At 34.7% G+C, this 13119-nt stretch overlaps 2 protein-coding genes across 3 annotated transcripts; both read right to left on the reverse strand.

Annotated features, from left to right (window-relative positions):
• Positions 1-5792: 5792 nt before the first annotated feature.
• LOC106391507 (glycolipid transfer protein 1-like) lies at positions 5793-7959 on the reverse strand. Of its 2 annotated transcripts, XM_013832172.3 has the most exons (7): positions 7818-7959; positions 7359-7494; positions 7136-7191; positions 6534-6664; positions 6306-6441; positions 6059-6190; positions 5793-5976 (listed from the first exon to the last, which is right to left on the reverse strand). In XM_013832172.3, the coding sequence occupies exons 2-7, from the start codon at positions 7474-7476 to the stop codon at positions 5941-5943; spliced, it is 609 nt and encodes a 202-aa protein (XP_013687626.1). In that variant the 5' UTR covers positions 7477-7494; positions 7818-7959; the 3' UTR covers positions 5793-5940. The 2 variants fall into 2 exon arrangements, with proteins under 2 accessions (XP_013687626.1, XP_048616398.1); XM_048760441.1 differs by having other exon boundaries at positions 5972-6190.
• A 1219-nt stretch (positions 7960-9178) lies between these two features.
• Positions 9179-12230, reverse strand: LOC106404230 (probable disease resistance protein At1g15890). The gene has a single exon (XM_048760440.1). The coding sequence runs from the start codon at positions 11963-11965 to the stop codon at positions 9389-9391; it is 2577 nt and encodes an 858-aa protein (XP_048616397.1). The 5' UTR covers positions 11966-12230; the 3' UTR covers positions 9179-9388.
• Between the last annotated feature and the right edge of the window lie 889 nt (positions 12231-13119).

A 13119-nucleotide genomic window follows, 5' to 3' on the forward strand; every position in this document is an offset into this window, starting at 1 on the left:
CAAACGAATATAAAGTGATGGAAACTCAAAAGATACTTACAATTATCGATTTAGGTTTTATTTTCATATTTTGTTTTAAATGATATGGTTCTAGAACAAATTGTGATTGGCTGATTTTTTATGCCTACGTGGACACCATATATGTTGAGTATATTTGGCTTTTAGTATTGTAAGATTGCTACTTGGTTTATTTTTTGGAAAAAATGGAAAAAAAAAGGACATTCTCAACTTAGATTTGTTTCAATGGGATTTTTAGAAGATTATTTAGGAAAATAAGATTTTAATTCCCTGTAAATACCATAATACCCTTAAAATAAACCAATTAATATGAATTATAATTATAACAATGATTTTCGTAATTGATTTAGAATTAAAAATAAAAAAAAGGAAAAAAAAAGATACGGTTGAGGTAAAACCCGTAAAGTTGCCCTAATTTTTTTTTAATCTTCTTTTCTCTGCCGTAACTCTTGACTTCATCCATGGCGGTTTAGGGTTCTTGGAAAATCATTGTTCTTAATCGGTGTTTCGTCAGATGGTTCGTCTTTAATCTCGTTTTCGTCATCCTCCTCTTCGTTCTCACATACGAAAAAACGAAATCGTACGAGTTTCGACGGTTCATTACAAAATCAAAGTGTTCTTAGATTAATAAGTTCTTGAGTTAAGAAACTTAATAGTTTTAAGTGTGTTTGAATCTTGAATTATAATCATCGCAGGAGCCGAGAGTTCCTCTGGCAAGGACACACTGCTCACGCCACAAAAGAAGACGCAGATAAAGTGGTAACACTAGTTTTTTCCTTTGTGATCTAATCCTTAAGCACTTCTATACTTGAAAAACATGTTAATTTCTGTGCTTAATTTTTTTAGGTTCTTGAGGCTTTGGACCATTACCGTCACATTTATGAAGAGTATTTTGCAGTCCCAGTTGTAAAAGGTATGAAGAGTGAGAAGAAGTTTGCAGGTGCACGTTATACCACAAGGGTAGAGGTAAAAATTACATTTAAAAACTTGGACTGATGTATTAAGAAGTTGTCACGTAATCTCTTTATTTACAAATCAGTAAATGCGATTATGTTTTAGGCTTTTATACCAGAAACTGGTCGTGGTATACAAGGTGCAAAGATGTTTGACATCACATTCACAAATAAAGAAGGAAAAAATAAAAGGTGTGGCGGAATTCTTGGGCTTATAGTGCCAGAACGGTAAGAAAATCTTGAAAATCCTTTTTTAGTTTTGTATAAAAGTATTTGTGCTTGCTCATATGGAACTTACTATTGAAGTTTCTAACATTTGTTTTGAAGATTGGAGTGATGATATTGACTTATGGAGATGACAAAGGATTGGTGAATCCCCCTAACGTTGCACCAATCCAAGTCAGACTCAGTGAGGAAGGAAATGGTCTTGATGTCTGTGATAACTAACCAAGATTGAGCTTAACCGAAGTTTGTGATAGCTTTGATGCAAGGGTCTTGATGTGATCAAGCAAGCTCAATCTGGAACATAAAGACAGCTATGAAATTTAAATCTGGCGTTTTGCATCATCTTTTACACTCTTGTTCAGTGCCAAGCTTTTGTTTTTACTCCTACCATGTAATGTTAGCTCATTGCAGCCTTGATTCACTTTTTTTTTCCATAGCATATTGTTTAAGTTGTTTGCATGAAGTTGATCTTGAATGTTTGTCTTGCTTTTCTTGTTGGCATGAAGTTGTTTGACGTCTTCACACAATACATAAATTTCATAAATAATACGATACATGACATACATTATATTTCAAGAAACAGAAACAAACAAGAAAATGGTAAAACTGGACAATAAAGGTAAGCAAGTGGCAACATTTAGTAGTCATCACTTACATAAACTCTCACCGTTAACTTTGTAGAGTAAAGAGGCATACAATCTCGGTATTTTTGGTAAGAGAATGATATAATAAACAAGACAAAATAACATAGATTAAAACATTGTTGTATTGATAGAGAGAAAAGGTGACTTTGTGGATGAAGAAGAGAGAAACACAAACGAAGAGAAAAAGATCGTGGAAGGAGGAGAAGGAGAAGAACGTGGAGAAAATATTCTCAAATATATTTTGAGAGATTTATGGTAGATTTAGTTTAGATTTAGAAAACTTCTTTAACCGAATATGGAAGTTTCCATATTTTCACGATTTGCCTAGAATATGTACATTACCTAAGCAGAACACCGTATAGTAGGTGAGAAATGTATTCTTCCTTTAGGCTTCATATAAGGTAAAAGTCAGAACAAATTATGTCACGTAATATAACTGACCTATATCATTGAGTTGTGGCTATATATCGTTATCGAGCTGTAGGTATACCGAAGACATCTTTCTTGATTATAACGTAACCGATTCTATCTTTGTTAGAATATACAAGAAATGTTAGTTTACGGTATATACCCTTGATATATCTATGTTTAAAACTTAGAATCGGACATGTAACCTAGGTAGATTACCAGAATGAGTATTCTAACTGTAGTTAGAAGATAAAATAAAATAAGATTCCAATTTTTTTTTTAAGTTTAAACATATATATTCTCATACTTATGTTTCCAACAGTTTTCATATTTTTTTTATATTTTTAAAATTTAATTTACTATTTTTTCCATTAAAGAAGGGTAAAACATGTCCAGAATTGCCAAAAGTATGAAAAATCTTATTGTGACAAACAAAAGTTCAAAGTGTCTCATTTTTCCAATTCTCCCTTATTTTTTAGTAGGTCATAACAATCGTAATAAAAAGAAAGAGGAAACTGTTTTTGAAAGATACAGTTACCAAATAAAAGATAATGTGGTAGTTAATGTTTAAAAAAATAGATTAATTATATAAAGAGAATAATTAATGGTTCCTTAAATAAAAGAAATAAATAGTTGGACTCAACTAATATCAATGGGACATGTTCCTGTTTTAATTGTATTGATTCATAATTCATCAATCAACCTAATATGAAGGTTAACACACAATGTTGAGCTCCATGAAGTATATTAGCAGTCTTTTATACTCTAAGTACCATGATACCAAGTTCCAATATAGGTTTTGAATCATTATTTTAAGGTCTAGCAACCTATATATATATTGTAAGAAGTGATAATTTTTTAAAATGCTGCTAATTCATTTAGAACTTCTACAGTTTCGGTTAAAACATATAATTGGAGTAATAAATATACGGGAGTTGAATCACTAATTAATTAACATACCAAATATACTTGGACAGTAGATAAAAAATACTATGAAGAATTTGTGTTATTTAAATCAAATATAAAGTGGACTTGCTATGTAATAAGTGGGGTTTATGGTCTTATATGGAAATACAATACTTGATTTCCACTAAGAACATCATCGATTAATTTCAATTGATTTTTAACATGTTTACAACCCTTCATAATACATATAGGGGTGATTGATGTTGATTGTGAGTGCTCTACACAGCAATAATTCTCTCTAGAGCAATAAAATCAAAGCAATTAAGCTTTATTAATAAAAACTAAAGGTAAAGCCCAAAATCTTTAAAAAGAAATATAATGGCTCTAGAAATCATTTTTTTCTACAGCTTTAGGTTTAGTGCTTTTAAAACTTTGAAATAAACCTACAATAATAAAATTTAAAGCCACAAAATCAACAGCTTAAATTTTAAAGCAAAAAATTCAAAGGTAGAGTCTTTACCATCAACCCATATACACTAAACTTAAAAGCCTTTTAATTTCTAAACGTATTTTAATTTAGTGATAATTATAAACCAAAATAATTAAAAATTTATTAACTGCAAATGCACATAAGGTAATCCTAAATTTTTAAAACTAAAATTTTAATTTTGATAAAATATATTTTAAATTTTTTCACACTGCGGCATGTCATCACCTAGTATATATATTACTAGTGGTATTCCCGCGCTTCGCACGGGATTTTGTATATTTAGTTGCATCTAGATTGTTGTCATTAAGTTTAAGCCGTAGTTAAATTTCAATGTTAATGTTTAGGCGTTAGGCATCTGTTCAGATTTGGTTAAGATTTAGTCGGGTTTGGATTTTCACAGCTAAAGATTTAAGTCTCACCTATATACTTATCAATTTTTGTTCGGATTCAGTACTATTTTGTCTGGTTTAATTCGATTTGGTTCTTTGGATATGGATATTTTGCGTAGTCTTACTAATATTGGGCAATGCAGAGAAGATAGTGTTATGATGAGAAATAATTATTTGAGTGGTATTTTGTTTTTTTTTTTTTTTAGTCATTGAAGCTTTTTTCATATGTGGGATTCTATGAGGAGAGAGGGGGGGGGGGTTACTATGTTGTGTGTGGGGGCACTGGTTTTATTAGTTTAATTTAGACATGCTTATTATGTTCGTACGTAGGCTTAAAAGTTAATAATTGTTATCGTTTAAGTTTTCTGCATGTTTTTATTTAGTTTGACGAATGTGGCGTTTTTATATTTTAAAAACTGTAAAGTACCTTTGATTCCTCTGGTGGGACGTGATGAACCTGCAGGCGAGTTGCACATACCTTGCAGAGAGAGCCTTTTATGGTCAGTGTTTTTGAAGCCTTGAGTGAGTCATCGGTTCTTGCAGGAGGGGGTTTCTTAGTCCTCTTGTGTAAAAGATAGTGTTGTTGCCTGCCGTGGAGGTTACGTTTTTTTCTTTTGCTGACAAAATACATAGGAACTTGTTAATAAATTGAGGGGTTAGAATATATTGGTGTTAGTGTTTGCAAGCATGATCAGGTGATCATAAGCACGGAACCTGAACATCTCTTTAGGAATAGGTTGATGGTTTCTGCTATTTCAATGAACTTTGTTTTCTCAGTGAATCTTATAGCAATGTGGGAATCTGAGACCTAAAGTTTTTTGTTGCTCTTTGTTACATCGAAGCTGGAGAGCTCATATATAGCACATGGCTTAGGAGGTGGTGGAACTTAATTAGTGGAGGCCTGAATAAGGTTAGCCTGCGATCAACCGAAGGAACCATACATAATAAGTTTGAATTCTACACTAAAACAAAAACAAACTCGGCTAAATTACAAGTAGGACACCCCCCCTTCTTAACTTTCCTTCGCCTCCCAAAAAACGCAAAACCTTAGTGACAACAGGCTGCCTACACCGGAAGAGTTTAAAGAGGCTGAGAATTGGTCATTGTTAGCTGTGCTGTTTAAGAGAGATTGTATGGTACCAAAAAAAGACAAAGAAATATGTGAGCTAGAAGCCTAGAACTACCTGTGGGTCTATACATAGATTGAATGATTGTACTGTGGAAAGTGGTGAGTCTCAATTCACGAAGACGTAGTGGGAATCTCGGAGTAAATGCCTTTATTCATTAGCAACTGAAGCAAATTTAGTGGAGTTGAAACGTTAGGGCAACGTCTTGGAAGAGACGACTGTAGCTACGCAGAAAATAGTAATATGACTGCATTACTTTCATGGACCTTGGCCTAACAACTATGTCGTTAACGGATACAAAATTATTAATGTAATACGATGCCCTTATAGACCTTTACGAAAATTAGAAGCCAATACATTTAGGGCCCGTTAAGCTATAAGTGACAAAACAAAGCGACAAAATTTTAATAATTTTGGGCTTAAATCAATAAAAAACCAGTTCAAAGTAAAGAATAAAGAAACCCGGCAGGATGCAGAAAATCGCGAGTGGTTAGTGTGCCGACACGTGTCGCCAAAAGCCTCATTCTCCTCGATGACGTGGCTTAATGAGGAGAGAGGCAAGTCTACTTTATTGTATAAGATAACCTCCGCAAACATTTGAGACATTTACGTAAGAAAGACTAATGAGAAGATTAATTCGTAAGCTATAAACTTTATAGTATAAAGTGAACAACATTCAGATAGAAATGGACATACTATTCTGTTTCTTTTGGAGGGTCTACAAGTTTTAGAATCCAAAGAAGAAAAGTTAAACCAGACAGGCAGTACACATATGGTGGCTTAAGCAGCTTTCATGTCATCCATACCAACACTAGCCTGCGAATAAATAAAAACAAGAATAACAGAATGAAATCTGAAGACATTGCAATAATTTGAGGTTTTTAAAGTCCATGTTTACCAGAAATTTGTGATTTTCTTGAAGGAACGGACCAAACTCTGAGCAAAACCTTTCCATGTCAGCATTGATGTCACCAGAACCAGCTGTAACCTCCATGAACTTCTTCCTGTCTGGAGCAAGCTTTAAACCCATCTGATAAAAAGAAAAGGTTTACCATTTATCAGGAAATTAAAATGAGACACGGTTTGTAGAAAATGTGGTTCAAACAGTGAAAGGAGTGACATAAAGGCGCAAGTAAAGTTCGTACAGAAGAGGTAGAGCTAGCGAACCATCCGTGCCATTTCTTCAGTGTTTTTTGGTACGAGTCACCACAAGCTTGTGACATTGACCAGTCTTGATGTGCTACCAAGTTGCGGCATAACTCCACTAAGAAATCCATTGCCCTGAAAGAATCAATATATGTTTATCTGTTTCTGAGAAGCAATCATTTTCGTAAGAAAAGTGTGTATTGTGTTTACATGCCGATATTGTTTACCTGGTTAACCAGAGAAGACCATTGGTACAACTAGACGATCCTTTTGCTGTCCCTGACTCAATTTCACCTTGAACAATGGTGTACAAGTACTTGTACTTTTCTGGATCAGACAAGTAGTTCTTCTCCAACCTCTACAGAAGAGACAGACAAACAATTTTATATTGTAAAACAACAATCCAATGTACAGAGGTCGTGACGCAGGTACAGGACATTTTCTCTACATCAGAGTTACACATTACTAGGTCAGAAGAGTAAGAACTGAGACAATGCACTTTTACCAATGGTTTGTACTACGCATGCTAAACGGATTTGTGATCTATGATTACCAAAATCATGGAAACTAGAAGAGAACTTGATATGAACAAAAAGCTTAATTCCTTTTAACATAATCTATCTTAGAGATTAAGTTAATTCTTGAAGCTTGTATATTATTAATCATATGAAACCCATATATAGGAATACAACTTTATAGAATACTGAAACCTCTTATACTAATACAGAAAAAATAAAACTTCAAAACCAATTATTAAATAGAAATTACCAAAACTTTTAATGTAAAATATACTAATCTATCTAACGATAGTCACGTATCAAAACTTTACCGTTATGTTGCCACTAATGTCAGATTTCACGATAGTCATAGCAGCTCCAAACTTATCTGGGAAAACAGAAACCAAAAAAATAAATGAAGTCAACTAAAAAGTAAACAGAACAAGATATACACGTGAGCTTATATTGCTGAAGAACAATGAACAATCATCCAAAAATGTCAGAATCGCCATTCGGAAGCATTTAGAGAGCAGAAAAGTATAATCCTTTCGTTACCTAAAACAGGGAAGAGGGTCTTGCAGAGGTCAAGAAAAGGCATAGTAAGCATCTCGCCTTGTTCAGATTTGACATGCTTCATTCCTTCCAAACAAGGCGTGAACACAGTCCCTTCCATTTCCAACTCTTGACTGAACTGAAAGCGAGAACAAAAGAGGAAATCTCAGATATTATTATTACATTTCCATGTTTAGACACAACACCAGGATAACATGACACAATGGAAAGTCGATGATCCAGTGACCTATTATATCTTCCTCAAAGTTAACAATGAGGACAGTCAACATCAAAAACCCAAAACTCATAAACAATTCACTAAAGGATCTGAAACTAAAAGTCATCAAACTTAGAAACACATTAACTCAAACACAGAGAAATAAAATGGACTAGAAACACGAAAAAGGAGAAATATCGTACCTTTTGGTAGTGTTCAAAAAAAAAAAAAAAAAAAAATCGTACCTTTTGGTCTGAGAATCAAAGAAAAGTGGGATCAGATTCTGCTAGAGTCAACGAGGTTTCTTCTTCTTCGCTCTATGGAGTTAAATAAATTTCAAATGATTCTGTTATACCCCAAACCTTAATGAAGTTTCTGATAATATCCCTAGGATTTATTAATTTGTCAATTATATCCCATTTCATACGTGAAGACGAAACGGCGCAGTTTCATTGCATTTGAAATGAGAATTTTACTTGTAACGTTTGCCGTCAGTAACAAGACATGGCTCTAGTAATTGTACTCTGCTTTGACGTTGAAGCAACCTTGGATTTACTTTTGGTTGCTTCATCTTTTCATTTGAATTCAAATTTATGAACAAATGTTGTGTGTTTGGTTGTAGAACACTCGACTCCGCACATGTTGATAGGCTACTGCTAATATGCATGCAGTTAAATGGAGCTGGGAGAATTGGTTGACCAGTGAAATTAGTTAATGGCAGAAGCTGAAATAGATTTTGCCCTAGACGTAAGTTTGTATGTTTGTGTACGTTGAAATATGTTATATAAATAGTTTCAAAGTCTTAAGTATATTTAATTTCGTATAAGTATAAATATTTGATTATTTGTATTTTAGTAAGATATGCGTTTATATGATAATTAAAAACATGTTAATGTATTTATATAAATCAGAAACAATCATCACCAAAATTTTAATTGGATAAGATGAAAAAGTATATTAGTTTCTATAAATTCAAATTTGTAATAATATATCAAAAGTTACTTTAGTTTAGTGATTAGTGTGCCCCTTTTAAATGGGTATCAAGACACATATTCGAGTCTTAAAACGAACATATTAAAAAAATTAGATTTAAGCATGTTTGGTTAATTTTTTGAATTATAATTGAGTTAAAGTCATATTTAATATTGATTGTTTGATCGGATTGTATTTTGATTTGTTCGGATTGTATTTGGCACACTAAAATTGTTAGGGTTTAAATCGACACTTTCCCCTCTCTTAGATATTAAATCGAACATTTGAATCAACTTGAGGGCACACGTATCTTAAGTTCTTAACAGAGACGTCGTTTCTTTAAAGTCATATATAAAGTCCCAAAGTTTTGTCAGACGCACTATCTTTCCCTCTATATTTGCTTGTTCTAGCTCTTTAATTCAAGGAAGCAGGGAGAAAATCCATTAACCAACTTCAGAACCCGCAGCCATTGTGAGCATCAATCAAGTATTATAGCAATTTTTGCCGACCATGATACCCGATGCTGACGAAGTTTAACCGCTGCAGAAACTGAAGAAGACGAATGCTCAGCCACTGTCGTTTTCTTACTATTAACAATGAGGTTTTTCGTTAGAGATGCATGAATTGGAACACAGACACAAATGAAAGCTTTGAGGAAAATGTACCAAATGGATACAAACTGGAGAGAAGTGGAAATGCAACAATGATAAGTTTCCAGGTTTGAGAAATACAACTTTGACAACAATGCCATTAAAGTAAAAGAAGAACATAAAACCAAACCAAGTTTAAGAACTGAGAGGATACACTCACACACATATGACATATGCGACGGGGCTTCGGAGCCTCATTCATCAACTTCATTATTCCTGTTCATGTCTCGGAAACTCTCTGTGGCAGCTTTCGGCAGCTTTCGGCAGTGTTCGACAACAATTTTTTTCAGGGATGGAAGAGTTGGAGGATTTGAGCATATTCTCTTTAATTCATCCAAACCCCTTAAACTGAAGGATTCTAGCTTCTGAAAGGGAACCATCATATCAGGATGCACATTGCTAATACGCATTCCCTTCTCCTTATTTATTATTTCTTCTAGGCTTCCTGAATATGCCACCTCTAGATGCTTGAGATTTGGAGCAAACAATAACCAGGTCAATTCTTTTGGACCTTCCAAACTGCGTAAAAAAATACTTGAGAGGTGCTTGAAGCATGGAGAACTGTTACATGGAAGATCTTCCTTCTCTTTGCTTTTCAAGTCTATCTTTATCTCTGAGATTCCGGACAACTCAATATCAAGTTCTCGAAGACCACCCAGAGCTACCGTGTTAAATGTTACAACCTTGGCAGACAAATTGATAATCCAAAGGCGTTGAACACAACTCGCCAATCGCTCAACTCTTTGGATACTTTCCAACATTAAAGCATCTACCACGTTTCCTGTTAAAATCTTCAAGTGCTCTAAAAGTTGAAGCTCTTCAATTGAACGTGCATCAATAAAAACAGGAGAACGATATAGTTTCAACACCTGAAGATTTGGTAAGCTTGTTCCTATTCCATCAATGCTTTCAAGCCAGGTAAACTCCAGGTCTAGGCTTATTAGTTTCCTCAACCTCTTCAAACCAACCGATAACGAACTTATACGTGTGTGTGATAAATTGAGGTATCGCAAGGAAGTCAAGCTGCGAATTCCTTCCGGCAATTCACTAAGATCACGGTTACGCGAAAGATCCAAGACGACAAGGGCTGGCATAAACTTAAAGAATTTATCTGATATACCCTCCAACTTGTTATCCCCGAGAAATAGAGTCGAAAGGTTGGGGCATTTGGGACAGCAAGATACCTGTTCAATTTGATTACTCACCAATGAGATCCTTCTCAAAACTGACCAGTTGATGTCCTTTGGTATAAAGCTTAGCTTCACACCGGTTTTGACGCACTGTTTTTCTTCCTCTTTTCCAAACGTAGACCCTACCCAAAGAGCCATTTCACGTAGCACATCATGCATTTTCACAGCGGGTGTGAATTCTTTTTCGAACTCCATCAATAGATGCGCACGAACTAATGAACCAATTATAACATGACCTTGGTTGTTACTTCCATCTTCATCTCTCTTTCCATTTATAAATCCTTCGTTGATCCAATACTCTATCAACTCCTCCTTCTTTATTTCATAATCTTCCGGGAACAAAGAACAATATAGGAAGCATGATTTCACCTTTTCGTCCTCTAAACCATCATAGCTGAACTTCAAAATTGAAAGAATCTTTTCTTCCATACCTGGAAACTTGTGCCTAGATGTATTGAGAACATCAATTGCATGACGCCATTCATGTACATCCTCTTTACATGACATGGCCTTCGCAATCACATTGAGTGCAAGTGGCAAGCCATAACATTTTTCAGAAATTTTTTTTGCAAGTGTGGGAATATCTGGATGCCGCTTTAATGAGACTTCTCCAACTACATTTTGAAACAGTTCCCACGCTTCATTCGTTGACAAAACATTAAGTTTTAACTCATCATCAGCTTCCATGTATCTGCAAACTTCCTTTGAGCGAGTGGTGAAAACTATCTTTGATCCATTTTCTTGAGTTGGACGTGGAACTCCAATCTTGTCCAAATCTACCTCGCTCCACAGATCATCTAATAGCACTATAAATTTCTTTCTTCCTAGGATTTTGTCTATGGAAGATGTTTTCTCCTCTTCTGTTTCCTTTTCCCAGTCCTTGTCAACACGTAATTTTCCTAGAATCTGATTCCGAATGCCGTTGTATTGCAAATCTTTAGAGACCACAACCCATATCACAACATCAAGTTCATTCACCTCTTCGTTGAATTTGTTGTTGATACGAGCTAAGAGGGTTGTTTTCCCAACTCCCCCCATGCCATAAATACCTAAAGTTCTTCGTTCAGGTTTCATGATGCTGTCCCATGCCTTTCTAACCATTGAATCCAAACCTATTGTTGTTTGGATAACTTTCTTCACCACCTTTGGTGCAGGTCTTTTTCCGGCCAACTCTTCAAAAACTCCTTCAGACAGAAGCTCTTTAACTTCTTCCAACTTCTTCCATACGTCTTTACCATACTTACAGCTTGATATGCATTTTTTGGAAAAATATCCAAAAATACACAATCTTTTGATTTCAGTTGGTTTAACCTTAAGCAGATCACTGACCTGAGAGTCAATACTCGCTACCCTTGAAAACCATCCTTCAACTTGAGGTAGCCGCTCCAAACCTCTACCTTCTTCTATGGAAACTCTTATTAACAGATCCTCTCGCCTTTCTTGAAGTTTTTGCCTAGCTGTCTCCAGAGCCTCGAGATTAGCCTTCATCATATAAATGTAATTTCTATTACCAAATAAGCAGCTGCAGGTTTGATTCACCGCTTGATCACATGAGAAATTTAGTGCTACACAGCCTCCCATCTTTGCTCAAACTTTCAGAAGAAACCAAACCCAAACTCACTGTTTTGATTAATGAACAAGAGAAAGAGGAAACACCAATAATTTTGATTGAATTGGGAGAAAAGCCACCAGCGAAGACCAATAACTCTACACCAATAGTCCATAAACAATAATAATGAAGAACACTTGGATTATATTATCATGAGATGAGGTATAACAGCCAGACAGTATTAACCACTTGTGGACTTTAGTTTAATTCCTTTTTGTCATCTAATTAACATGAGATGAGGTACAACAGCCATATTATATATTTATATTAACCACTAGTGGACTTTAATTTAATACTTTTTGTCATCTAATAGATAATATTAACATTAGATGAGGTACAACAGCCCGATTATATTAACCACTTGTGGACTTTCATTAAGATTTGGGATTTTACGTTCCAATCGAATTTGTTATGTTTTTTTTCCAGAGCAATTTAGTGTAACGAAATGTGAATTGGCCTTGGTTGCAGTGCAGACATTGAATCAACATCGTTGTATATCACCCACTACTTTTAGATATTTCAAAAAAAAGGATGATTACTTGCACTATAAGATATGTACTATGTATATATAATACAGATTTTTCTATTCTTTAAATATTTTTATTAATAAAAACTCATTAAGTTATTTAAAAATAAAAAACTCGTTTAGACCAGACACAACACAAATAATGGTTCTGAGACAGAAACTAGGTTCAAAACCGCTAGCAGCTTGAAATGTCAAGAAAGTTTAGGATTAGCTTATAACCAAGGAACCTGGAAAGTTTTCTTCTTGAAAGGTTTTAGCTTGGAAATGAGTTGATACACACCTTTAACGGACATGAGAGAAGAAGAACGACCAAGAGACACCACCATAGCTTCAAATAGGCTTAGACGTTCAGGTCTTCGGGTCGGGTTCGAGCCGGTTCCTTTCGGGTCCGGTTCCTTTCGGGTCCGGATCTTTTGGGTCCTAAATATTTAGACCCAATAGGTACTTAGAAATTTTCGAGTCGGGTTCGGGTCAGTTCTTTTCGGGTCCGGGTCGGTTTATGTCTATAATTAAAAATATCTATAAAATACCCGTAATTTTTCGGGTCCATCTCGGTTCCTGGTCGGATCCAGGTATTTAGGATCTGAAAAGGACATGGCA

Source organism: Brassica napus, chromosome C6 (assembly GCF_020379485.1).
Source record: "Brassica napus cultivar Da-Ae chromosome C6, Da-Ae, whole genome shotgun sequence".
NCBI lineage: Eukaryota > Viridiplantae > Streptophyta > Magnoliopsida > Brassicales > Brassicaceae > Brassica > Brassica napus.